The sequence below is a fragment of the Galeopterus variegatus genome, unplaced genomic scaffold (genome assembly GCF_000696425.1).
Source record: "Galeopterus variegatus unplaced genomic scaffold, G_variegatus-3.0.2 Scaffold927, whole genome shotgun sequence".
Classification (NCBI taxonomy): Eukaryota; Metazoa; Chordata; class Mammalia; order Dermoptera; family Cynocephalidae; genus Galeopterus; species Galeopterus variegatus.
The window spans coordinates 290,523-317,806 of NW_007727038.1; the positions used below are offsets into that span (position 1 = coordinate 290,523).

The 27,284-nt window shown below is 34.7% G+C and overlaps 1 protein-coding gene across 1 annotated transcript in view; it reads right to left on the reverse strand.

Moving 5' to 3' along the window:
- Window positions 1-27,284, reverse strand: part of PPP3CA (protein phosphatase 3, catalytic subunit, alpha isozyme) — a 234,344-nt gene that overhangs the window by 73,165 nt on the left and 133,895 nt on the right. Inside the window, exon 3 of the mRNA XM_008573519.1 lies at window positions 4,856-4,980. Within this exon, the coding sequence (XP_008571741.1) occupies window positions 4,856-4,980 (125 nt within the window). The remainder of the gene's footprint in view (window positions 1-4,855; window positions 4,981-27,284) is intronic.

A 27,284-nucleotide genomic window follows, 5' to 3' on the forward strand; every position in this document is an offset into this window, starting at 1 on the left:
TTGGTGTAAAAATAAAAATTATTACCTCAGACAAAACTAGCTCTTTCATCACTGCTCAAAAGCTTGCTTACTTTATTTGGGCTAATTTTGTGAGAAACGATTTCTAATCTTGGCAAAAAAAGAAGATTGCAGGGGAGGGGGGCAGTGAATAAAATGAGCTCTGTGCACTACCCAGAGCACATTAGTGCCTGTAAATATACCCAGCAGAGGATGAAATCTGAACATACTCTTCAAAGGTGATTTGGTAAAAATTCAACTTAAGTGCTCGTCTTTGCCCAGAGGATAGCCAAAGGAGAATACCTGCAGTGGAGCCCTGAATTATTGAGATGAATCAAGAATCTTTTGAAGCCTGTTAAGATAACACATGCTGGAAAAGTGAGCTCTTATTTTACGATTTTTCTTAAACCAACACTATCGTACTCACAGACGACATTTTATATTTAATGCTTTGATATTCAGATTATATAGGTGGGGGAGAGGGCTGTGTGTACATGTTTGCACATATGCAGGTGAATGTAGCTATGCATCAGTTTCTGCATTACTGATGTGTGCATTTTTTGCGGTAGTTTGTGGTACATCTCATGAATATACTACAGCCACAGTCTGGGATAATGGAAAGAGCATAGGCTTTGAATCCTAGCACTGCCATTTACCATGTGTGTGACCTTCTCTGAGCCTCAGTTTCCATACCTACCCATAAAAGGAAGGCATCTACATGTTCCTTCCAGAACTCTGAGGAGTAAATGACATCATTTATACCATGCAAACAGTAGTTATAGCATGTAAACAATGTCAGCTTCTTCAATCAAAAAGAAACTCTCTCAAACTATTCTATTTTATACATATATTCTATTTTAAATATGATGATGATATCACCATTTTAACCATTCCAAAGCCCCTTAAAGGTTACAATATAATCAATATGGATCATTTCATATTTAAGACATTTTGTCACTTTTGTATATATGTGGCAAGTCTCTGGGGCTATATTCTCAGACCCTTGAAGTTTAATTAAAGAGCTGTTTTTGAAAATGGGGACTCTGATATATGCATCTCAGAATCTTTAAATGTCCTATGATCCCTACATTTGATACATGTAGTGGATTGAGTTATGTCTCCCCAAAGCTCACTGAAGCTTGAATTTTGTCCCCCAAGTTTGATGTATTCAAAACTTAGCCCGCACTGTGGTGTTAAGAGGGTGGGAGATACTATTAATTGAAAGGTGGGGCCTTGAAGAGGTGATTGGATTGTAGGACCATGCAGTAGTGAATGGATTAAAAATAGTGGCCAGGGAAGTGGTTCTGAGGGCTTTAAAAGGACAGTGCATGAGGCACTGTCACAATCTGTTCTCTCCGCTCCACCATCTTGCAATGTGAGACCCCTGGATCACTGTTGCCACCACCAGATGGACTTTGCACTTCCCAACCTCAGAAACTATAAGCAACAATTTTTGTTTTCTTTATCGATTACCCAGTTCCGTGTATTTTGTTGTAAGCAACAGAAATGGACAAATACAATATGTCACCAAGGTTTAGTTTGATTCCTTGATTCTTTGCTTGAAAAGGAGCATTATACACAAAACATTGCAACTTTCATAGTTCAAATATCTAGATTAATTGTATACTAAAAAAGTCTGCTAAGGAACAAGTTATGATTACTGCTTCGCAACTTCTTTATTTTAAGGAAACAGAGCTCTAAAAACCTCTGATTAGGAAAAGTTTGGGAAATTTCAAGTGGTTTGAGGCCAGAGATTCAGAAACCTGCACTCGTCAAACAAAATATCAAAGGTAAATAAAGACCAGTAAGATTAAGAAATAATATTGTCCAAAGACAGAGTTGGTGACACAAAGAAGGAAAAGCCCAATTGTGCCAAGTGTTACTCAAGCAACACATGATTTAGTGCTTTATCTTACTGCCACATTAATAAGAAACAGCATCATTGCTCTGATTAGATTAAAAACAAAAAAAAGTTGTTAAAAATCCTAAATGCTATGATATTAAATAAATTTTCCAACATAGCACTCCATCATTTATTTGGCTGTTAAAAATAATCACTCCAATGGGATAGTCTTGGGATTTCCTCACTTGGAAGGTGAGCTGCAAGGAAAGTAGAAAATCTATTTCATTCATCCTCAGAAACTTTCTTAGGAGCACCACAAATGTTAAATGAATAAGATGAATTTAAAAGTTACTAAAATAATTTTTAAAATAGTTACTTAGATCCTATAATTCAAGTATTTAAGAAATTCTTGACCTCCCATTGCTGTTTTCTGCCTATCACAGTCTTTCTCAAACCTGGCTACATATTGGAACCACCTAAGCCCTATCAACAAATTCTGGCCCATGAGATACACATTGAAGTAATTGTGCCACTTTTGGAAAACACCCTTAAGCCAGAGGACATAGCCTTCTCTTCCTCCTTCTTGCTGAAAGTAATGTGTTGGTTGAAGATGGTGTTGCTGTCTTGGGTCACAAAGTTGTCTTTGGAATGAGGCCACAAACATGAGACAACAAGGCAGGAGTCTGGACCCAGGCACCATGCTGAGCTATACCAGCCCTGGTCTGTCCATCGATGGGCTTTTACCAGAAAGGGAAATAAACTTCTATCTTGTTCAAACAACCATTATGCAGGGGCTTTGTTTCACTGCTGTTGTTACTCCTGGCAGGTATTAGTCCTCATGGGATACAAATGTCTTACACAATTTGTACTCAGTCTCCCTCCCCTGCTAGTTAAGCTGGTCAAGTTAGCCCGAAAACAAGAACTAGGTTCACAAATTTCACTAATTTCTTCCTTTGCACTTTCACTCACTTTAATTTCCCTCCCAGCTAAATCTTATTTGGTCTTTGATTCAGCCTTCTCCAACCCTGTGTGCTTTCAATATTCTCTCACTTCTCTTTCTTATTTTATTTTATTGTTTTGCAGCTGGCCAATACAGGGATTGAACCTGGATCCCTGGACCTCAACGCGACCAGTACGACCTTCCAAGCGACTGAGGTAACTGGTCAGCCCTCTCAATATTCTCTCACTTTTCTATATCGCAACAACCTTTATTTTCTGTACCTTCTTTATCAGCAGATTTTAATAATCTATTCAAATAATTGAACCCTGGATGATCACTTTTCTATGCTTCTGATTCTATATAGATTTTTATGGTTACATTTTCCAATACAGATTTAGGTTTCTAGTGATCAAAGATATATGCCATATTTCTTCAAATTCTCCACAGCCCTAATCATATGCATATACATTCCATGTGATTGACAATACTTACTTATCGAATGGGGGAAATGCTAAAACTTTATTTTCTCTTTTTGGATTTATACACCAATACTATCCCCTCTCTATCACCGTCATAACTAAGACATGTGTGATCCTTAAACTCAGAAAAGACTAATGTACTGGTGGGAGGGGAATATAGATATATATACACATATATATGTTTGTTTATACATCTTTGTATCTATATGTTTATACATATTTATATATACGTTTATACACACATGTGATCACGGTCATGTGCCCATTAATGACATTTCAGTCAACGCTGGACCACATACATCACATACGATGGTGGTCCCATAAGATTTTAAAGGTACTGAAAAATTCCTATCACCTAGTGACACTGTAGCTGTCATAAGGTAATAGCACAATGCATTACTTGTTAGAAGCAATAGGCTATACCATATAGCTTAGGTGTGTAGTAGGCTATACCATCTGTTTGTTTAACTACACTTTATGACATCCATACATTGACGAAATTGCCTAAAGATGCATTTCTCAGAATGTATCACCACTGTTAAGTGACTCATGACTGTATGTGTATATACATATACATATATATGGCCAATGACTGGAGGTTAATTGAATAACCAAAAAATAAAAATGGTATGATAGTTTTAAAAGCAAAAGCTGTTTAAGGGTAACATGTTTTTCAACATTAAATATCCCTTCAGTAAATACAATATTATAATAAAATTTTTAAAACAAATATTTTATATGATTATTATGAATATATGATATTGATATGAGACATCTGTAAAGTTTATTACTCTCTTTAATTAAGAATAATAGTTTTTAATATTTTTTAGAGAGCATATATAATGTCAACTACTAGACACGAGGTCTGTTTCTTTAAAATTTTATTCTTATTTCAAAGTATTTCTTTCAATAAATATTTATTGTGCCCTTACTATGTTTGAGACACCATCTTGGGCACCAGGAAGAACAAACATGAATAAAACAGGGTCCTTGCCTTTATTTTTAATGTAATTTCTACTTACCTAAGGCAGATGTAGATGGGAGGCTGGGGGAGAACCTCTATTCAAAGGTTATCTTTTTTTTTTGTTCTAATTAATGAATTTGACAAATTACCGTAGTTAGATGACAGGTGTCAAAAAAGACAAAATACAGCAACTGTAAGTGTACTCACACATACGCACACATACACAGACACACATGAATTTTGCTATCAATTTACAAAGGTAACTTATCTCACAATTAAGGCATAAACCATGCAAACACATTCCTGCTTATTTTATCAACTTTGATTAGTCCTTTCAATAGGAAATAGATTTATCTAATGTAAAATAAGATGTACTTTTTTCAGATTTTCAAATATATAAAATGTACAAAATGCAAAAATCTTACTATTAACCATGTTTTTGGTATCTCTGCATTAAAAAGCATATGGGAATCAACTGAAATAAGATATGTAATATCTCACGAATAAAGTGAATTAAAGTTTATGGTAATAGAGTAGGGATTTCCTTGAAGCAATAAAATTTATTGTTCTTATTTTACTAAGACATTGTTTACCCCTAACCGAACACGTAAGAAGAAATGATGTTGACTTACTTCGATACTGAAGTACCCTCTGTCAACATAGTCCCCTAAGAAGAGGTAGCGAGTGTTGGCAGGAGATCCCCCTACTTCAAAGAGCTTCATCAAGTCAAAGAATTGTCCATGGATGTCCCCACAAACTGAAAGAAAGAAAATTAATTTCATGGTCATATTACGCTAATACTCCAAATTAGATAATAACATCACAAAATTTTAGAGCCAGAATTAACTGAGTTCATCTTGGCCAAAACATTCTTCTGCAGAACAGGAATGTGAGACGAAAAAGTTAAGTACTGTACTTTGCTCAAGATTCCAAAATTAATTAGGGGCAGACGTGGCTCTAGCATCCAAGTCTACTAATTCACAGATCCTGGGAAAATGAATATAATAATAATAATAATAATAATAATGGCTAATACTGTGCATTTAACAATTCTGCATGAGACACTGTGTTAAGAAAATTTGTGTACCTTTTCTAATTTAATCCTAACAATGTCATGGGATAGGCTTTCATTTTGTAGATAAGAGGTGAGGCAAAGATAGGTTCAGGAATTTGGCATTATCTATGTACAACTGAGGTCTGAATGCATAGCCACTATACATTACTGGTTCCTAAAGAAAAAGAAATGTTTATATGTATCATAAAAACCATATGTCACTGAATCTAAAATGTCATCAATTGTAAGACACATCAATATTTTATGTACTACTAAGAAAGAAAAAAAACTCCAATTAAATTTAAATTATAAAGGAGCATTTTTATAAAGTGTCTTCTAATATCAGATGTTAAAATGAAAAAAAACCCTGAATATTAGAAATTGTAAAACATGGTATTAAAAAAAACTGATAATTGATTTATTATTATTATTTATCTATTAATTTTTAATTTTAACTTACACATTGTAATTGTACATACTTATGGGATACAATCTGATATTTTGATACATACATACATGTTGTATAATAATCAAGTTAGGGTATTTAATGCATCAATCACTTCATGCATTTATTATTTCTTTGTGGTGAAAACATTCAAAAGCTTCTCCTCTAGCTATTAGGTAACACACAAAACTTAACTGTTAACCAAATACGCTACTGTGCAATATGATAGTTCTTAACTTTCTCACCTTCTCTTTTAAACCAAATTTTTTGGAAGAGCTATTTACTCTATCTTTTTAAAAACCACCTATTCAGTACTTATTATTTCATTTGCTATTTTCAGAACCCTAAAAACATAACATTATCTGCATTATACAGATGAGGCTTGGCAAGGTCACTATTAAAAATGAACGATCCAGTGCTTAATCTCAAAATTTGCCTGATCCAAACCTTTTCCTGTCAATCACCACATTATGATACCTTGGATATTTTTAATGTTTTTAATGCATATACATATATATATCCAATGTTTTAATATATTTTAAGCTTGAATGATAAACATGATGTGGCTGTTTCTGCAACACTATGAGGTTCACAGAACGAATGTGTTAATGAGTAGGAAATTAGGAGGACAAAGCATGCTACCTTAAAACATTATATGCTGCAATCACAAGCAAGTTACTGAAATATTTTTAAACTTCATTCCTTTACCTGATGAAAACTCATAGAAAGAATGAGTCAAAGGAGCTCATTGATAAAATAATTATGAAACAATGAATAAAATTAAAATGTTATGTAAATTCCTATCTTTACCATCAATGAACAGCTAATAAGGACTCACAGCTCTGTAAATCTGAAACAGGTACAGATGTACTCTGTTTCACAATGTCTGTGCTTGGAAATCTTAGAGCTCACCAAAATGGTTACAAAGAACAAGACTTAACTGCACATACAGATTCCAGTCACAGAGCTTCTTCCTTCTCTTGAGCAGGAGTTACAAACACTGTAGAGATATCAGAAGCATATTCTTCCATTTTTGAAAGAATATCATATCTTAGAAGATTGTTTATAAATAATAATTTTTTTAGCCTTAGAGTTGAGCAAATGGGTCCTTATCCTGAACTAGAAAAAAATTTTGTTTGTGAGAGACACATCATGTACATACTTGTAAAAATATGCAATATCTTAACCAAAGAGAGAGAGAGAATGAAGGAAGAGAGGGAGGGAGGAAAGAAAGGGAGGGGAGAGAGAGAGAGAGAGAGAGAGAGAGAGAGAGAGAGAGAGAGAGAGAGAGAAATGGAAGAAATACACGTTGAAAGGCAACCTCTTTCAATTCTTTCAAAGTTCATTCCTGGTTGTTGTGAAATTAGGATTTTGTTATTATGCAAAAGAATCATAATAAAGGATTGTTTCATGGAGTCTAGAAGGGAGGGATAAACCTAAGAAGGGTATAACAATTTAAAAAATTTCTTTGAGCATTTGATTGCAGCTATTGCTCAGGCCTTGTGTATTTTAGGATCTATCATAAAGTCCTGATATGAAGAAACATTCACTATTTTGATATCAAACTTCAGAAAGAAAGTGGTTGCCATACTGAGGTACCCAAGAGGATAGAGGGTAGGGCCATGGTTTCACAAAGAGGAAAGGCTACCTGGCTATACCTTCCAGTTACCATTGACCTCCATGCTCTATCCTTAGGTCCCTAAGATACTGGCATCCAAAGAGAAGTACCATATGCCAAATGCCAGCTGATGAGGTAAACTGTCTGCTTGGTTGCCACAGCCCTCAATTCCCCAGGAGGCTAGGTCTTTTCATCTTCCACTTCACCTGGTTTTGACAGCACTTCTAGACTAAGCTTCAAGTTCACAACTTCACAACTTCTCCTGTTTCCCACATTCCCCATTATTTGTTTCCCATTATTTACTTCTCATTCCCAATGGAACACTGCTGGTGCGAAGCATCTACCCTGCTAGAGGCCAGCACTGAGAGACCTATGACGCTGAAAAAGCATCAAAAACACAGAAGCACAATACAGGTAACAAAAACACTCTTAGTGCTCTATGAAAACATCCATCCATCTGGCTGAATATTACAAAAATTATATTATGTGTACAATAGATTATGAACAGAACTGAACATATTCATTTCACAAATTTAATGTTAGAGCATTTCATAAAATTGACCCATCAAAGATACTGAAATAAAACATGAGGGTTTTTTCCTGAACTACTGCTATTAATATCCTTTAGTAACATACTATGCCATGACGTAAAGGCTATTTTCCCTGTCAAAAGTAGTCCTCCATTCATTCTTGCACTGGAGAAGCAAGAACTATCAGATCCACTGAGCAGTTGAATCTACTTGGTGAGAAGGAGGCAATGCTGTCATGGTCTTCTTGGTGCTTCCCCTAAGTGGAGTGATTCAGTGGCTCTGAATAAGGCTGCTCTAACATCCTGAATACAGCCAAATGGTGTGACAGTGATCAACACCCTGCGTGCTTAGACACTATTACTTAGCTCTCTTTTACAATCAGGAAATACACACATTCTGCCTAATTATTAACCAACTACTAAGTAAAACCTAAGCAAACAATTACTTTTGTGTAACTGCCTTTTAACACTGTTTCCCTCCATCCAAGACTTAGGAGCCCACTTTAAATAAAACTTTATCGGAAATGATTTTACACTGGAGTGGGGCCAACAACTTTTGATCTAAGTTAAAGCCTTTTGAATTTTGAAGCAGAAAGCAGAAAAATAGCATGCCGAAAGGATTTGTCTTTATTTCTTGGGGAAGGGAACAGCTTTTTTTCCCCTAACATCATAGCTAGAAATCTAGTTATTAAACTTTGAAATCACACACTTAAGGGGTTCGAGAATATATAAACATATACATAAATGTACGTGTGTGTGTGTGTAAAGTCACCCACCACAAAGGAGGAATTTAGAGATTAGTGGGTGGTGTAGTAGTCAGGGAGTCATTACACAGAAGTTCAGGACTTTACTCACTATAGATTACAGCAAAGTAGTGCTCGAGAGAAACAACTATAAACAGCTTAGGGCAGTCACAAGGGACTCTTTGGAATTAGCTGAGTAAGCTCTTGTGATATACAAATTGGACAATGAATCCATCACAGGAAAAGTCTAAGAGTCCCTAAAACTAGTTCACTTCTCAGTAGAGAAAATAATGGCCAGCATATTGAGGTCAAAGATGCCTTTGAGAAGAGACTCTCAGACAAAGGGTAAACAAGTTGGATAGATAACCACAACCTGGACCAAGCTTTGCTTTGTGTCTCTTGACCAGAGAGATGCTGGCAATTCTCTCATAAAAAGGAACAGAGGTTCCAAACAAGAACCACACTTTCTCATGTATTATGTGTGTGTCAGATATGCAAGTCTAAATTAATTTAGTAAATCTGCAAAAAGTAAATCCATACTATAATATAAGCATTGTTTCAAAGAGTTCCATTGTTTCTAAGTTCTTATTAGCAACTAAATTATTGCATTAGAAAATGTAAACCAATGTAGACAGCACTGAACACACTAGGATGAGGTCTCAGTGTAATTGCTATGCAATTGATAGTGTGAAAAGAACTCTGATACAACTGTCATCCTGAGGAGAAGATACAAAACAAATATAACATAAAATATATACTTTCATATAAAACCGCTTACAATAGTTTTGACTTAGTGCACAGACTTACACATGTGGTCCTGTTTACTTGCTTATATAAAAGGAAATCAAAGAACATCAAAGAATATCACTAGGTCAACTTCTTGCTCACACTGAGCAAAAATTTTATAATGTCATATAATTTCAGGTTAAAGAAAGCTTATACAAATTTGGATGTCCAGAAACACAGGAGCAAGTTGTTAATTTTTTTTATCACTGTCAAACAATAAATTAATAAATTACAGATGAAAAATAGATTTTTAATGGACCAGCATTTCAAAATGCTTGGCAAGACTGTATCAAGACTATGATTTATAAGTAAAGTGCTTTTAATTCTTGACTCATAATTTATTTTTCTATAAAGATCTTTTAGTTCCTTCAAAATACTGGCTTTTATCATCTTGGAAGACTCGCATGAAGTAGAATAATTTCTTCAAGTTTTTCCAGTTCATACTAAAGTAACAGATTGCAATTTTTCCTTTAGAAAAGACATTACTGAATCGCTGAGCAATTTTCACCATTAGAGTCCCACTCTGCTTTCAGCTTCATTTACTTCAATACAGTATTTCTTCCATAATAGCCACATTTTCCCAAGGCAATAAAATCACTAATATCAAGGAACTAACATTATGTCTAATTTTCAGAATGAGGGGATTAACCTGTTGAATTTATTGGTTTGGTTTTTGAATACCCTATCTATCAAAACTTTTCCTTTTCCAAAATAGCAATTTTGCAGAAAAAGAATTTTTATTTAGAGGTTTTGTTAGAGGTTAACCACAGTGGGTGCTATAAGTACATATCTGTTTCCTCCTATTTATAATCCAGGCTTAAGTAGCCTTTACTGGATGATAAATTCAGTTACAAATTAGTCATCCTGAATATATGTAGTTCATTAGCAGAATGTGTAAACTTCTGAAATCAGGCAATTATTGAGATAAAGGTGACACTGGAATTGTATTATAGCATTCACTTATATCTAGAAGTTGGCATGAACTGTAAAATAAACCAAAAAAAAAAGGGTTGTAATCCATTAAAGAGGTACACTTCAACATAATTAATAATTTTCCCCTGGTGAATATTATTTTTCAAATGTTAAACATGTATTAGTTACTTTACAAAAACGAAATATGAATTCTTAACCATGTAACTCTGCTTTGATAATATACAGCAATAATATAAAGTCTCTAAATCAAATCAAAATTTGCTAAATACAGAAATTTCAAGGATTTCAAAAGCAAAAAAAAGTCATAAAATGAAATACAAAATAATAATAGCACCAGTGCAAATTAATAATGATAATTTAAAACATCACCTCTTTATATTTATGATGCTGTTTTACAAAGATAAGTAAATATTAATGAGAAATGTAACAGGGCAATAGAAAAGCAAGAATGGAATATGTTGTAGATTATAATAGATAATAACAATTGCAATAATATAGTACTAAACACTTCATTAATCCCCTAAATCTCAGTTTATAACTATAATGAGATGGAGAGAAACTAGAATAGTCAACATTTTTAAAGCCATTTTATATGAGGACCAAACATATACAACACAATGGTTATGTCCACAGTGTATTCTTTTTTTTTTTTTTTTTTTTTTTTTTTCTTTTTGTCTTTTTTCGTGACCGGCAACGGATCACAACCCTCAGTGTCACGCCCGTACCGGACCGGGACCGGCAACGGGATCGCAACCCTTAGTGCTGCGCCCGCACCTCGCTCAGCCAGTGAGCGGCCGGTCTGTACGTGGGATCCGAACCCTCGGCGGGAGCTCCACCACACTCCCAAGCGGCGCACTGTAGCAGTGCGCCACCAGGCCGGCCCTGTCCACAGTGTATTCTAATCAACAGAAAAGTAAAGTACTAAAAATTAAGTTTTTTTAATTCTAAAGATGAGTGTCCTCACAATTGAGATTGTTTTTTGCAATTTTCTTTTCCTTCATGGATTGAATGCTTTAAAAGATTTTGCTTATCAGAAGAACTTAATTTATTGACTAAGAATGCATTTGTTTTGTCTGCTATCATATCAATATTTTTCCATTTCAGCACTAATCCAAATTAGAGTAAAGATGGATAATTATTAAGGGTTTATAATAACATTATGGAATTATATGTCACAATTATGGTTGTAATGTTAATAAACACTAACAATAAGTATGTACAACACTTATGGCATTATTTAATTAAATTTGGTCATCATTCTATCCATGTGTCCAAGTTTGACAGTCCTGGAAATTACTGGTTATTTCATACATGGCTTTATTTACATTATCTACTTCATTAAACCCTTGATTGTCATCGCCAATCAATCAAGAGTATTGGATGGACACTATGAGTTGATATAATTTCAGCCAAATGTACATAAACTTGGTAAGTACATAAAGCTATGAAGTCATCATTAATAAAGTAATGACTGCACTCTTCACTTTTTAAAATACTGATCTCAGATGTCAGGTCCCTGTGAACTCCCTCCAGATGAGCTCTTATGACTGCAACCAGATCTGGGGCTGGGATACACAGCTATGTCTTAGTGTTCCCTTTTGGGGCTGCCTAAGCCTGTATTTCTGGGGCTTTTTTTTTTTTTAATGTTTGTTAACTGTGGTACAGTACTCTTTCAGTTGTGGATTTTTGCTTTTTCATGGATGTTATTTCATCCTTCAGGAGAGGCATTATGTGTAATGGTTAAGAACACAGACTGATGCTAGACTGGTTTGGAAGACAGCTCCACCACCCAAGCAGCTGAGTGACCCTAGAGAAGTAAGCTAATCACACTGTATCTGTTTCTTCATCTGTTGAAATGAATATCAAAATAGCACCTCCTTCAGAGGAGTATAACTAAACCAATTAACTTCAGTTAAGTATTTAGAAGACACCTGGCACTTAAATGTTTTAATACAGGTTTGCTGTTATCCTTCTACCTCTGCACTCAGAATTTTTTTAAGCATTTGCATCATAATTTCTCTGTTAGTTTTTTGGTTTCTGTGTGTGTTCCTTTAGTCTGACCTTAGTCAATAGGCTGTGGCTTCTTTCTTCATTACATTCTTATTCATTCTTCTTGAACCAGCTTTCATTATCTGTAGAATGCATGGACTCTTGCAATTTGCTTTCCCAGTCCCCTTCTGTGCATATTCACACTCCATCAGGGTACTTCAAAAAGTTTATGGAAAGATTTCTATTATCTTTTAATTCTATTATTCCACAAACTTTTTGAAATACTCTCATACCTTTTTTACTACATTTTTTTTTTAGGCTTTGACCACCTTCTTTTGTAAATGACCACTTGTATAACCGGGACAAGATATTTATCCTTTGTAGGAAGCTTCAGCTGCCTCATCTATAAGGGTCTTCATAACTAAACTTATTTTATGTGGTTTTTTAATAATAAAATGAGAGAAAAAGTTTAGTGTATGGTATGTACTAACATAACTTGAAACAGTAAACACGGCAATTATTCCAGAGATTGTCTACCTAAGAAACATTCTGAATGCTCTTAAGATTTTTCTAAGAGTGGAAAAATCTCCAAATGGCTTTGGTGATATTATCAATCTTACAGTGAACGGCAGAACCACGGCGAGTTTCCAGTTAGTCTCATTTTCTTTTGTAGCAAAGCTCATTTACAAGACCACTCTGTTCCATGGCTGTGTAATGGTAGTGTTTTAAAAACTGGAAATGACAGAGTAAATAAAAGAAGTGTAAGACATTTCACCAAATTGATTTTTAAAAAAACCAAAACTTCGTAAACTTATGGAAAACTCAGTAAAGAAAAATATTCTTTTTTTTTTTAAATTTTTTTTGTCTTTTTTCGTGTCCGGCAACAGATCGCAACCCTCAGTGTCGCCCCCCGCACCGGACCGGGACCGGCAATGGGATTGCAACCCTCAGTGCTGCTCCCGCGCCTCGCTCAGCCAGTGAGTGGGAACCGGTCTGTATGCGGGATCTGAACCCTCGGGCGGGAGCGCCACCACGCTTCCCAAGCGGCGCACTATCCAGTGCGCCACTGGGCCGGCCCAAGAAAAATATTCTAAGTAGGGAAAAAAATATGTCATTTCTTTGTCTTGTCATGATAATCCTCAAATTTTCACAATCCAAAACATTGTTTTGTTTTTAATATTTTAAAAACTCAAGGCAAGCAGACTAATGATATTTAATTCTAAAGTCCACATATTCATTATTAATTTGGCAATTATAGAGAGCAGAGATATTAGTAGAAGGATTTTTAGCTAAAATTGATTTCTAAGTAGTCAGCTCTATTTATGCCTAGTGATAAGTGAACAGAGCTAATAAGTGCTATTCCTAAATGGCAATACTAAACTACCTTAATGGAAATAAGGATTAAATTGATTATACACTACCAATTCCTCAGTAAATATATATAAGCCTACTTGTTACATATGGCATATTTGGAAATTGAATTTTTAATTTTGAATTGACAGATTATTAAAACTATATGAAAAACTCAAACATGTTAGAACACGTTCATTTTAGAATTAGTTAGGAAAAAGTATTATCTTAAAAATAATTTTGACAAAGGCATTAAGGCTGTTTAATTCTGACTAGTTTCTTTAATCTATCTTTCATTTTCTTATCTATGTTTCATTAAGTAGAAATTCCAGAAATATTTATTCAGTTAGATATCTGAAAAAAATAAATAAAACACTGGAACATGACATATTTACTAAACGTGCTACATTAAAGGATAAATAAACAACACCAAGGGTTAATCACTTTTTACTTGTGCTAGATTACACTGGGACAATAAAGAAATGAAAGAAATGGCCTTGAAAATTTTTCAGCATACCTGAGAAGATGTACACATAAAAATGATATTAAAAAGTGTTGGCTTCCTGACATCAGCATATTTCTTTCTATGTACTAAAACTTCTGAGCATTGGCTTATGGTCAAGAAATATGGATTTAAGCCTTAGGTTTCCCATTAACATCTTAAATGGGCAAATCATTTCACTGTCTATTTGCCGTCCATCAAATTTCTTAACAGAGGCAATAGCATATACAGTTTTTCTAAAAATAGTTCTTAAATTATAACTACTTTACATTTACTTTTTGTAATGTTTTTATTTTGCAATTTCAAAGTGTATTAAGAAAAGGAATGAGATTGTTTTGTTTATCCAAAGGCAGTATAAATTTAAATATTTGAGAACTTGTACTAAATTACCTCAAATTTCCATGAACTACTGTTTATTCAATTGAAGTCTCTACTTATGGAGTTTATTGTACACCACAGTGACATGAGTCATCATTTTTGTTTATCTCTCTAAAACAAATAGGGGTCAGTCACAGTTTCCTAAATTGACTTAAATTATAGCATCCATAAAGTTTTTGTATATTCTGTACATTTACATAAGTGCTTGTCTCCAATTTAAGCATGAATCAGGTCTTATGTTTGTTTCTTCAGCATATGGAAAATATCTAATTAAATTATGCAGAAAATCATATTTGCCTAACATGTTATATATGGCATATAAACAAAGTGATCATGGCAAATTAATGCAGGTGTTTGGAAAACATAAAATAGCTTCTGATAACTCATGCTGTGACTCATTAGCAATCATAATTTCAAATTTAGTTTAATTTCTGTCAATTATAAATGATGAATGTTTGCTATATATTTGAATTGCTAAAAAGACCAATCAGGATTGTCAATCAACTCTCTCCTTTCTTTTGACAAAATATAGAAAATTGAAAAGTATGCTCATAATATGTTATATTTCCTTATAGACCTACTTCATTTAATTTCCAGAATTCTTTCATCTCCTATAGTCACGGTTTAATGTATCTTACCAAAACTTTTAGATGTTCTTAATACATATAAGGCTGTCTTTTAAAATATTAAATCTCTTTATTAGTCATGTCACTAATATGAAATACATTTTATAAAAGAACACTTGATTTCTTCCATGACATTATATTTTATATACAGAGTTCACCTGTCAGAATGGAAAAATTATCTATATTCCTAAATAATAGCTAACTATATAAACTAGTATATTTTAATCAGTTTCAATTAGCAGGTAGTTAAGTACCTCCTATGTGATAGGTGTTACGGAGAATTTAAAAATAGTCATTATTCTTTTAAACTGGTGGAAAGACAAGCTTATATAAACATGAAATAATTAAAAAATAATGTGTAATTTTATAGTACTGGGACAAAAATATAATTAATTACCGTAAGAAACACAGAGTATATTTGAAACATGCAGACTTATACATGTAAACAGGGACCAAATGGGTCTTCTAGCTGTTTAACCACTACTGATCTGACTTTTCATCAATAAGGAGACACTGATCTTTGACCATGAGGTCTACTACCAAATAGAGAGGAAATGGCAAAAATATTCTAGGCCACAACCACAAACGGGTTTGGGGGGAAAAAAAAAAGCCAAAAACACCCCCCAGGGGTATGTATATTAAAAAAAAAAAAAAAGCTGAATTTCTTGTACTTCTCTTTACCTTAATGATCATTTCAGTAGCCATTCTAGCATCTTGGCTAGAGTTTAAGTTCTCAATTCAGCAATATTGGCAAGACCTGGAAAACTTATTGAAAAAGTTTAATATTCACTTTATCTAGTTCCTGTATAGAGTTTATGATGGATCCATTTATATCACAGACCCAAGTCTGATGAATCTGACACTCCCCTCTTTAGTTTATCTGAAGCCATTCTTTCTGGCTATATATCATCACCTTACCACTTTCTTCTCATTTCCAGTGGAACTGGCTTTCCTTTCACAGACATCTTTTTTCACCCGTACTACACAGGGGAGGGAGAGTGGGACAGAAATGTACAGGTAAACATACACATGATACTTAGAAAAAAGAGAGCCAAAATGAAATTCAGACGCTGACAGCCTGCTATCCTAGCACATGAGCTAAATTAATATGTGTAATGAACCACTGCGAAAGGTCACATCTTAGAATGTAAAAATTGTGGATGCCAAGAGACTACTCTTCTCCTACCGTATCCTGTGATGTCTAAAATATGGTGAAAACATTTTAAGTACCATGACTCATGTCTCTGAACATGGCAGGAGTTTTCATACAAAGATCAAGTGTTAGAAAGGCATGGAAAACTGGAAATGAAACAACTATATAAAAACCCACTTAGAGGATGATCTAATCTTCGTTGATTCAAATTCCTGTAAGGATTAGAAAATTCTATGTTAAGTATGTTTTCCATATTTCTCTTTCCACGGTTGTCACTAATATGGCATGTACAAAAGACTTTATGACTAAGATACAAAAGAGATGAGTTTCTTAATATTTTAGCCATTATTGCTTCTTATTTGCAGTCTTAATAATCCTCTGCTTGGGAAATGAAGACTGGTTACTCTGGAAATATTGATGGTACAGACAAAGAGATTATCACAATACACTTCTATTTATGATGTACTTTTATTCATGGTATCTTTTAACACTTCGAAAACCTAACAAACTTATATTTGTCCACCACTAAAGCTCACAAGAACAGACAGTAGCTAAAGGTTACACAGAGCAAACTCTTCAGTGAAGTGTTTCAACCAGAAAATAAACACATTCTCATTCCTAGGAGACTTCAGAAGCAAAATCTAACAGTGTTGGAAATTAGCCAGGTAACCAAAATCTACAATGTTGCTTTTATGAAGGCTGTTAAAACTACATTAATATCTCAATGTTGTCAAGATGTTATTTATTGCATGTTTGAGGAAAGGCACTTTCAAAAGTAAACAGAATCCTTAGTGCGACTAGAGGTCTACTGCCTATATCTTGAGAATCTGTTTAGTGTTGTAGTTCCTCTAGATTTAGGTTCAATCTCCCCCTCTCCCCCACAATGGGACTGAAATCTTGCTTTCCCCCTTATCTGAGCCCAGAGGTTTAATTTTGGTTTTATTACTTATTCAGAGAAACACCTAGGGACTACTCAGTGATTAAATCTAAAATCATCACCTGTCCTTAGATCACCCAACTCCCTCATCCGACCTCATTAAGGCCCCCTGCTTACTTACGGGACATCGAGTTCCTCTATTTTGAATATCTTTGTTCTTGATATTATGGGTTGAATTGTGTCCTTCCGAAAGATATGACCAAGTCTTAACTCCTGGTAGCCATAATGTGACGTTATTTTTAAACGCACACCAGCAAAATAGAATACATTTAGGAACTAGAGTTAACATCATTTTGAGCCTTGAAACCATGTTTCATAAGAAAAATAGAGACTGGAATATATTTGGTCTGGAAAACAAAATAGATGGCAGCATGGTAACTGTTCTTAACTATTAGAGAGGATTTTATGGAAAAGGCATCAGGCTTATTTTCTCTGATTTTTTCAGAAGGCAGAAAAAAGGCAAATGAGTGAAAGTTAAAAGGAAGCCCACTTGGTCCAATAAAAACAGAAAAAAATTCATTTCTAACAAGAAAACCATTGTAATGAGCTCACCCATGCTAGAAATATTTAAGCCAAGTGTGAAGCACCAAATTGCTATTGGTATGTCATCATATCCCTCTCTTCCCTTTATTTTCTTCTGTTTATTTAATGATTCTCTTCATTTGTGGCAACTTTGGAAAAACAGCTTGAACTCTGGTTCAAATGGCAGCACTCCCACTAACCAGCTATAAGATAGTAGGCTAGTCACTTAGGCATTCTCATCTGTAAAACTGAAATAATATTTCACCTTTCAGGACTGCCTCAGGATTAAAAAGCATATGGCATTGTGATTGTCACTACCATATTTCAACGATCCTAAAACACCACTGATGATAAGGTACATGATTAGTTTATGTACTACTAAATAACTAAACAATGAAATCATGCTTTCTTATCACTTAAAATCTTTACTACACTTCATAAGCAAAACATTGATCAATATATTCCTAAATCTCCTTCCCACTGAGTTTTATTCATCAGACTCATTTTTCACATCAGTATCATGGATGTTTTTTCACCAAATATCACTATCACAAAAGTGTTCATGATGTAGTTTTTTAAAGGAGCACTCCAGTATTATAATCAGTATTTCAATGTAGAACTTTGTTTGGCATATGATAGGCAATCCTCTGCTTATATATTGGTAAGAAAATATAATAGGCTTTATCAGCTTATGGTAATCTTTATTTCTCAGGTCCTTCCTGTAAGGCATTTGGTTTCTGCTTTGTGTGAAAATTGGAAATTGGAGACAGACATCCAATAATGAATATTTTCTTCTCTAATATGAAATTTGTACCTCACTGTACTGTCTCTTGCCTTTCCACACAATAACATTTAGTTACTTGAAGACACTGAAAACAGCAACTAAACTCATGTGGTTGAGTTTATGCACATAATACAAAGAGACAACAATATGAACAGCTATAACCAAGTTTGTGCATGAGCAGGCAATGACAACTGTACCACGGCTACTGTATGACCAATAGTGATTTGAGATCTAGACAAATTTCAGAGTTAAAAGATAAAAAAAGTACATCTTAGAAGTGATGAAATATGATATTGTTTGATTATTGAAATTTCCTCGATTCAGAGAAGTGTCTATCTTAATACGTACTCCTACATTTACATAAAAGAGGGGCTCAATAAATATTTCTTCAATGGTATAGAGGTTGGCAAGCATACTACAGAGGGGATTTTGTGGTATTGTCTAGAATAGAAGACTGCTAAATTACTGCTGTAATTCTTCCATCCCAAAGCATTTAAAAAGGTAAGATGGGGAGAGGGACAGGGAATCTGACTAAGATCATGCCTTGAAATGCAACTAAAAGACCACATTAAATAAGGAATCACACACAAAGTTGGTTGTCTCTGGCTGAAGCATGGCTTGCAGTTCCTAGGCACTGTGCCCAGCTGGTATGAGAAGGCACATAAGCATATCCAAACTCTCCCTGGTGTGCTTTTGGAAGTCATGTTATTTCCACAGCTTCTTTGTGATCACCTCAATGCCACCCTGCCTTTCCCATCCAACCAAACCAAACGGTAGGTCTTCCCAGGGCAGGAGTAGGCTGATGTCCTTTGGAAGAGCCAAGCTCTCATCGGCTTTGGACTAGGTGCCTGCCTATGGGCTTTTTTTTTTTTTTTTTTTTTTTTTTTTTTCAGAGGGCTCATTATCCCATATTAGTTTTAATTGGTCAATGTAGTGCTGCCCTCCTCCCCCAACTTCTTCTCCTAATCTAAAGGTGTCATGAGAAAGGGAGCAATTTACTACCCTCCATGGGCTGAGAGTAGGCATGTACAAATTTCAGAAGCTCATTATCATTCATAGCTGTCAGTTCTGAAGGAAAAATAAATAACCTTCCACAAAACAAAACAAATAAAAACTCAAACCAGCAAGGACTTCGTTTTCTTTAGTCTGTGTTATTTTAAAAATGCCATTAATAAATGAACAATTGTATTTTCACATCTCTAAAGTTGACATGTTACTAATCTTCTTAGGTACTGCTTTTACCATGCCACGTCTCTGGGCAGAAATAATCAATGGCTGTCTTTTGCCTAAAAGACAAAATCCAAATTTCCTATAAGGCACTTCCATATTCTTTTCTCTCCATATAATCTGGTTCTATCCCACCTCTCTGGGCTGGTCTCCAGTCAATCCCTTTGGAGAAGCAGTTTTTGTTGTGGTTATGTGCATGAGCTTTATTCAGCATTTGTTTAGCTAATTCAAATCCTGGCCTTACCACCATTAAGTGCTTAATTTTTTGAGAAGAAACTAAACCCCAATGGACTTTGGAGTTCTCATCTCTAAACTGGGGAAAAGACACATTGGTTTATGTGTGATATTATATGAAATCATCAAGCACACTATCTGATACATAGTAAATGTGTATAAATGGTAGTTATTACTATAACAAAAGCATTCCACTCTGCACTCTTAATTGTGTGAAATCTTATTAGGCTTGCTGTACTAGTCAACCCATACTTATAATAAATACAAATATATTTATATATGGTTACATATAAGGTTTATGATTCTATGATACTTACATATGTAAGGTTAATAATTTCATATGATAATATAATGAATATAATATGAAATTGAAATAATATGAGAATATGACATATGGAAAATGCTTTTTTTTTTTTTTTCTTTTTTTTTGTCTTTTTTCAAATCCTGGCCTTACCACCATTAAGTGCTTAATTTTTTGAGAAGAAACTAAACCCCAATGGACTTTGGAGTTCTCATCTCTAAACTGGGGAAAAGACACATTGGTTTATGTGTGATATTATATGAAATCATCAAGCACACTATCTGATACATAGTAAATGTGTATAAATGGTAGTTATTACTATAACAAAAGCATTCCACTCTGCACTCTTAATTGTGTGAAATCTTATTAGGCTTGCTGTACTAGTCAACCCATACTTATAATAAATACAAATATATTTATATATGGTTACATATAAGGTTTATGATTCTATGATACTTACATATGTAAGGTTAATAATTTCATATGATAATATAATGAATATAATATGAAATTGAAATAATATGAGAATATGACATATGGAAAATGCTTTTTTTTTTTTTTTTCCTTTTTTTTGTCTTTTTTACTGACCGGTAACGGGATCGCAACCCTCAGTGTCGCGCCCGCACTGGGGACTGGCAACGGGATCGCAACCCTCGGTGTTGCGCCCGCACCGCGCTCAACCAGTGAGCAGGAACCGGTCTCCACATGGGATCCGAACCCTCGGCGGGAGCGCCACCGTGCTCCCAGGCGGCGCACTCTCCAGTGCGCCACCAGGCCGGCCCGGAAAATGCTTTTTAAGAAACCTTTCACATATACTCTTCTATTTGTTTTTCAAATAAAATAGTACACAAACTAAGTATTTTGGTTGATGTAAACTGTCAAAGTATTTTGTAAAAACTGGAAACTAAGTGTTAGATTTAAAATTACCTATTAAAGGTGATTTAGCTGATTAGTGACTGGGTAAGGTCCAGGATTCTTTTAATTCCTAGTACAATATTGTTCACTGCCAAATTTGAGTAGACAATTAGAGGGCAAAGATAGCCTTTTTGTGTCCCCTATAGTATCCAATATTACGCCTTGCATTTGTACATTGTGGGAGCTCAAATATATTTTATTTGATCCCTAAAAGAATATGGCAAATGTAGAAACAGTGCTTTAGGTATACACCAGGAAACAGGGAATCTGAAGAGAGTTTGGATATATTTACAATGTGGAATGTATCTTCTACCCAAAGTGGCTTACATTTTTCTTTGGTTGTTTGTGTGTGTGTTGTTGTCTATAACCACTGAACAATAACATACAGGGCTTTGAGAACCTTCATTCTGCTTTCTACTAGCTTTGAGTCTAAATCTGTTCCAACAGCTACTACTACTTGAAAATATATACTACAGTAAACAAGACGATACAATTAATTCCCCTAATGTCTTTAAGTAATTCTCTTACAGTATTTTTAAGCCAACTCGATAAATGACATTATCATATAATTCTAGGTTTTGGTCAGAAATTATGTCTCTAATATTGCTTTTCCAATGAATTTTACAAAGTACTTTTATATTTTACTAAAACAGTTTTCTGAGTAGAAGTGAACAATTACAGTAAGAATTGTCCATTTTGGTTAATTAATTAACATTTCAGTTTTTTAAAAAGGTAATTGGTAATCATCCAGATATTCTATCTCAGTTTGCTGAAGATTACTTGTAAAAATGTTCCTTTGTCTTCAGTAGAGCAGAACTCATGCTATATTTCTTTTTGCAAGTTACTTTTCAAATTAAATTAGATTTTAGTGTATTATCCATGCCAAGTTCTGAGTGCAGAATTCAGCACTAATGACTTAATAATAGTCTCATTTTCAAAATACTACCCTTTCAAGACATAGATCTCAGCAGACAAATATAAGCCCTAGGCAAATACGCAATCACTTTAAAGATAGGGTAAGTGCTGCGGGACTTGAACAGTCCTCCTCAGTGGCACTTAGAAGATTAATCACACATTATTAGGCCCTGAGGACACTTTCCTTTTCCCTCTTCTTTCCTTTCTCGGTGTTATCTTCTCTGGATAAGATGCTTTAATTATGTGATTCAGAATAACATAAAAAAAGTGCTCTAACTCATGTTTTTTATTTAGGAAGAAAAAAATCAACTTTGTCCTTTTCTTTTGAAGTCACTTTTGGTAAAAGTCACTTTTGTGACTAGGTCATAAACACTGTATTATGGACAAATGATTCAAACATATGGTTAAATTTAACAGAACTAGTATTATCTCAGATTCCACCTAGTTGTGGTACAATAATACTTACCATTAGCCTAGCAATGGAGGATGATACAAAAAAGCACTAATTGTCAAGCATTTTAGATCATTTAGAGGATAAAACAAGGTTTAAAAAAAGGAAGAAAAAAGAAGTTATTGTGGTTGGCTATAAATTATTTGGTCAGATAAAAGGGATAATACTTTCAAAGCACCGATCAAAAACTTAACATAGAAGCAAAATATACTAGAAAGGAGAGGCATCATCTTCCTAAATAGCTTTTTAAACATCTGTGTAGAAGCAAAGCATTTGATAAATACTAAATTGGACCTGCTGAGAGCTTGAGGAAACAGGAAAATGACTTGTCTATACCCAACTTTGACATACAAGGATAAGCTAGTTATTGGACTGGAAGTGGCAAGAGAGTAGTGATATCAGCTGAGCAGTGGAGACAGAGAGTAAAGAGAAAGCTAAATATAGTCAAAACACACATTATAGCCTTTCACAATGGATAGCAACAATAATAATGATAATAATACTTATAACTCACTGAGCGTCCACTGTACAAAACACTCTGTACTCATAACATCTTTTAACCCTCACAACCTCCCCCCAATTTTTTAAAACTAAACAAACCTTTAAGAAGAACTTTCATAATGCATTCGGATAAGGGAACTGATACGGGAAATAAACAGATACCTTGTAGAATCTGTTTTTCCACAGAAAGGTAGCTGGGGATTCCAACAGTCTAAGTGTCTCGCTGATACTTAACAATCAGGGTCTCCACAGCCGTGGGAGGTTGTGCAAGATCTCTTTGGCTACATACCTTGACCTGAAACACTGATCTCTCCAACTTGTTCCTTTCAGGAGGTTTCTGTATCATCTCCAGGTTTCTCCTTAAGCCTTCACTGTCATCTCATAATTCAATTTCTACCACACAAGTAAAGAAAGAAAGTGGGCTGGGATCCACCTGCTCTGTTTTATGATTCTCCACTCCCTACCACATCCTTTCCATCTTCACCCGTATTTTTTTTCCCCCTTTTGTCTCAGAACGTGTTCACTCCTGCTTAAAAAGCTAATTAGCCTGCCAGTGTTCCCATTCCCATTTTCTCAAGGGTTATGCTCTATCATCAATTATGTACTCTCTCTCTTGTATTTCTGACTTCTTTTCTACCGGTTTCTTTGCCTTTGCCTGTCAACACCTGAATCTCTTCTGTAGTCAAAAGTCTTCTCCAGTCCCTGTAATCCTCTCTTGCTACTGCCATGCATTGCTTCTCATTCATGCCACATGAAAGAGTGGTCCACCCCGAGTGTCCTCCCTTTTGTCAGTCCCTAATCGCTCCCAATTCAGGGTAATAGTAATGGCCTTGTCCCTGGCCACTCTACTTCGATGGACAGAAGTGAGCACCGGTTACTTCCTAACTGTCAAATCCAGAGGGCGTTCTTGAGTTCTTCTCTCCTCAACTTCCATTAACACTACCATTGGGTTTCCACTTACTTCTCAGTCTTCTCTTTGGCCCCTCTTCCTCTGATTGTTCATTAAATTCTGGCATTATCCCCAGCTATGTCATTTTCCCTCTACTAGCTTTCCCTTAATAGTCTCATCCATTTCCCCGATTTTACCACTGTCTACTTAATGACAGCTCTAGAGTGCTATCTCTAAAACCAGATCTCTCAGCTGAACTCTAGAGAAATACACAGTTGTTATAATAGGGTAACTTTGCTTGGGTGTCACATAAAATGCTCATACTGAACATGTCTAAAATGAATCCATTTTCTTCCCAACTACACCCATCCCTACACATATAACCTGTCTAGGATGGTGGCATTACCATCTACCCAGTCACATAAGCCAGAAGTCTGAAAATCATCCCAGATTTCTCTTTCTACTCATCACCTTCCTTCTTCAGACACCACACCTTAAGTATTTATTAATTAAATCCTATCCTCTCTACAACCACTGCTGCTGTCACTGCCTCCATCCTGTTCAAGTCCTATCTGGACAATTACATGACATTTTAAATAGTCTTTCTGCCTCCAGCCTTGCTTCCTCCAGTGCTACCTTCAGATTCATGTCCAAGTGAATAAAACATACCTATAACACATACCACATATGAGCAAGTCTTTTCCTTACTAAAAACCATTTGTAGTGTCTGTATGCAATGATGTTTAAACTACTTATCCTTAGCATATGAGACTCTCCTCTGCCAAACTCTCCAGTCTCTCTATTGGCACCAGCCCTCAGCCATAATTGTTTTCCAATCATACCAAGCTAAGACATTCCTCTGCTCCTTGGCCACTTTATTTCTTTGCCTAGCATGCCCTTTCCATTATCCCTTATGATCTTAGTAGTTCTTATCTGTCCTTCAAAACCTAAATCGGAAGTTACTGCCTGTTGATCTGTACTCATAAAGCTACTCACTTTGAGAACTCTATCCTTTGCAAATAGTTCTTGCTTCACACTTATCATGTGTTTTATAATAGACTTATTTCCAAGTCTGTCTCCTCTAGTAGTCTATGACATTAAGGGCAGAGACTATGTGCTTACCAACTCTGTGCCTATAAATGCCTAACTCTGTGCCAATAAATGTTTCTGCACTAAATAGAAGAATGAATATTTTATTTTGTCCACTTCAATCTACTTCTAGATATTCCCTGAAGTTGACTATTCATGCTTAAAGAAACCTCTTTCATTTAAGTATTCAGTATTTCCTATACTATATCTCTTTAACAATGGGAATTTTATGCAAGGTTTTGTGCTATAGGCAGTATTTTCCAAAATTATTTGATCTCAAACCAAGGTTAGAAATATAGTTTATATCATGAGCCATTATAAACATACAGATACACAAACAAAAATTTATGGATACTTCCCCTTATTTTGTATGATAAACTGATATTTTCTTTCCTATTCTACTGTTTTGCATTAATTTTTTTAAAAAATACTAGGTTGAGAATAAATTGCTTTCTTGTCTTAGGTGTTTTGATGCATACAATTTGGAAAACACTGCTATAAAAAAAATCTTACCTAAGGAATTTAACTTCCTGAATTAGTCAAGCATTTTTCTCACCTAACATTTAACTATATGGGTTACTGGAAAGCACTTATAATTTGTTCAAACTGTGGGAAAATCCAAATAAGTGGAAAAAATTATAGAATATTTAAAAAGAAATAACATGCTACTTCTTTGAAGTTCACACATTGCTGTAAACTATAAAAATATTTGAAGGTTCTGGCTTTAATGAACATATATAAAAACATTTTGTTTACAAGCTATGAGCTTTAAATCATGAGAATATTATGTTAAATGCTAATAATGTCCTTCTGAACTATACTTCATATTTTATTTAGTTGGAAAAGCCACAGACATTTTAAAAGTAAATTTCAGCCTGGCCCACATCTAAGTATAAGGCATCTAAATTGAGGAAAGGAGTTCAAGTATATGAAGGTTTTCTCCACTCACGCTTAAAAGCTGGAATATTTTCACCTACGTTATGTGTTTTCTGTGATTTAGTCTCTACTATTCTACAAAGTCCCCAAGGACATGAAATCCATATTCACTGATTTATACAAAAACAAAGAAAAGTATGTATTAGGTAAAAGCTTTGCAGTAAAGCTACCATTTACCAAGTATTTCTGCATGTAAGGGAGCTCTTGGTAATAAATGTTGTTAGGCACTTCACATGTCATTCATAATTCTCACAACAACCTGAAGGTTTTGGTATTATTCTCTGTTTACAAAAGATTAACTAAATAATGTGATTCAGGACATACAGTTAGTAAGTATTAGAACCATTATCAAAACTAGAGAAAGAACCACATTGTACTGTATATTTACTAACTATCAGACATGGGGCTTTTACATGTAATATCTCATTTAATTTGCACACTATCCCTCTGAGATAGGTATTATTTTTATCCTCATTTTTCAGAGTAGGAGATGAAAGCAGAGAAAGGTTAAATATTAGTGCAGAGCACATAGTTAGTAAGTGGTAGAGCTGGTGCTTGAACCTAGATTTGTCCCAAAGTCTAGGCTATTCCCATTGGACTTTCTGCTGTTAAAGGTAATATAGTAGTACATTGTCAAAAACTGATTAAGGTGATGGATTTATAGTTCAGGGTTTTTCTTTTCTGGTCAATAATTTCTCATTTCTTCAATTCTTCTTTAGAGCAAGCAATTAAATTCTGGTTTAATTTCCTTTATTCTTTGTAAAAAGTCACCACATTATTAAATAATTCAAGAAGAATTTGAAGACTATGAGTATTTTTCAAAAATGCCATGAATGAGAGTTTGCTGGCTTGCTATAGTGTAGGATCAAAGAATTCAGAAGGATGCCTTTTATCTGAGAATATCCAAGGCCACTAACTAAAAAAAGACACAGAGTTTCTATTACAGTGAAGAGAAAAAGCTGAGTCCATTGAAATATAATACAAGAATGTTGGCATACAGGTAATTCACAGATATTATTACCTTTGCCACTTGAAATTGGACTAATCTGGATTCTGTCCAAGAGCTACTCTTTTAAAAGTGTAATGCACCCAATTTATTTGCTACAATTGCCACCTTTTTCCTTCAGGACTCTCCTATACTCACCCTATATAAACATACACACACACAAACACAGAGAGAGATTTACAGATTCCTATCATACATCCATATATTATGCTGCCCCCCCCCCCCCCCCCCCCCCCCCCCCCCCCCCC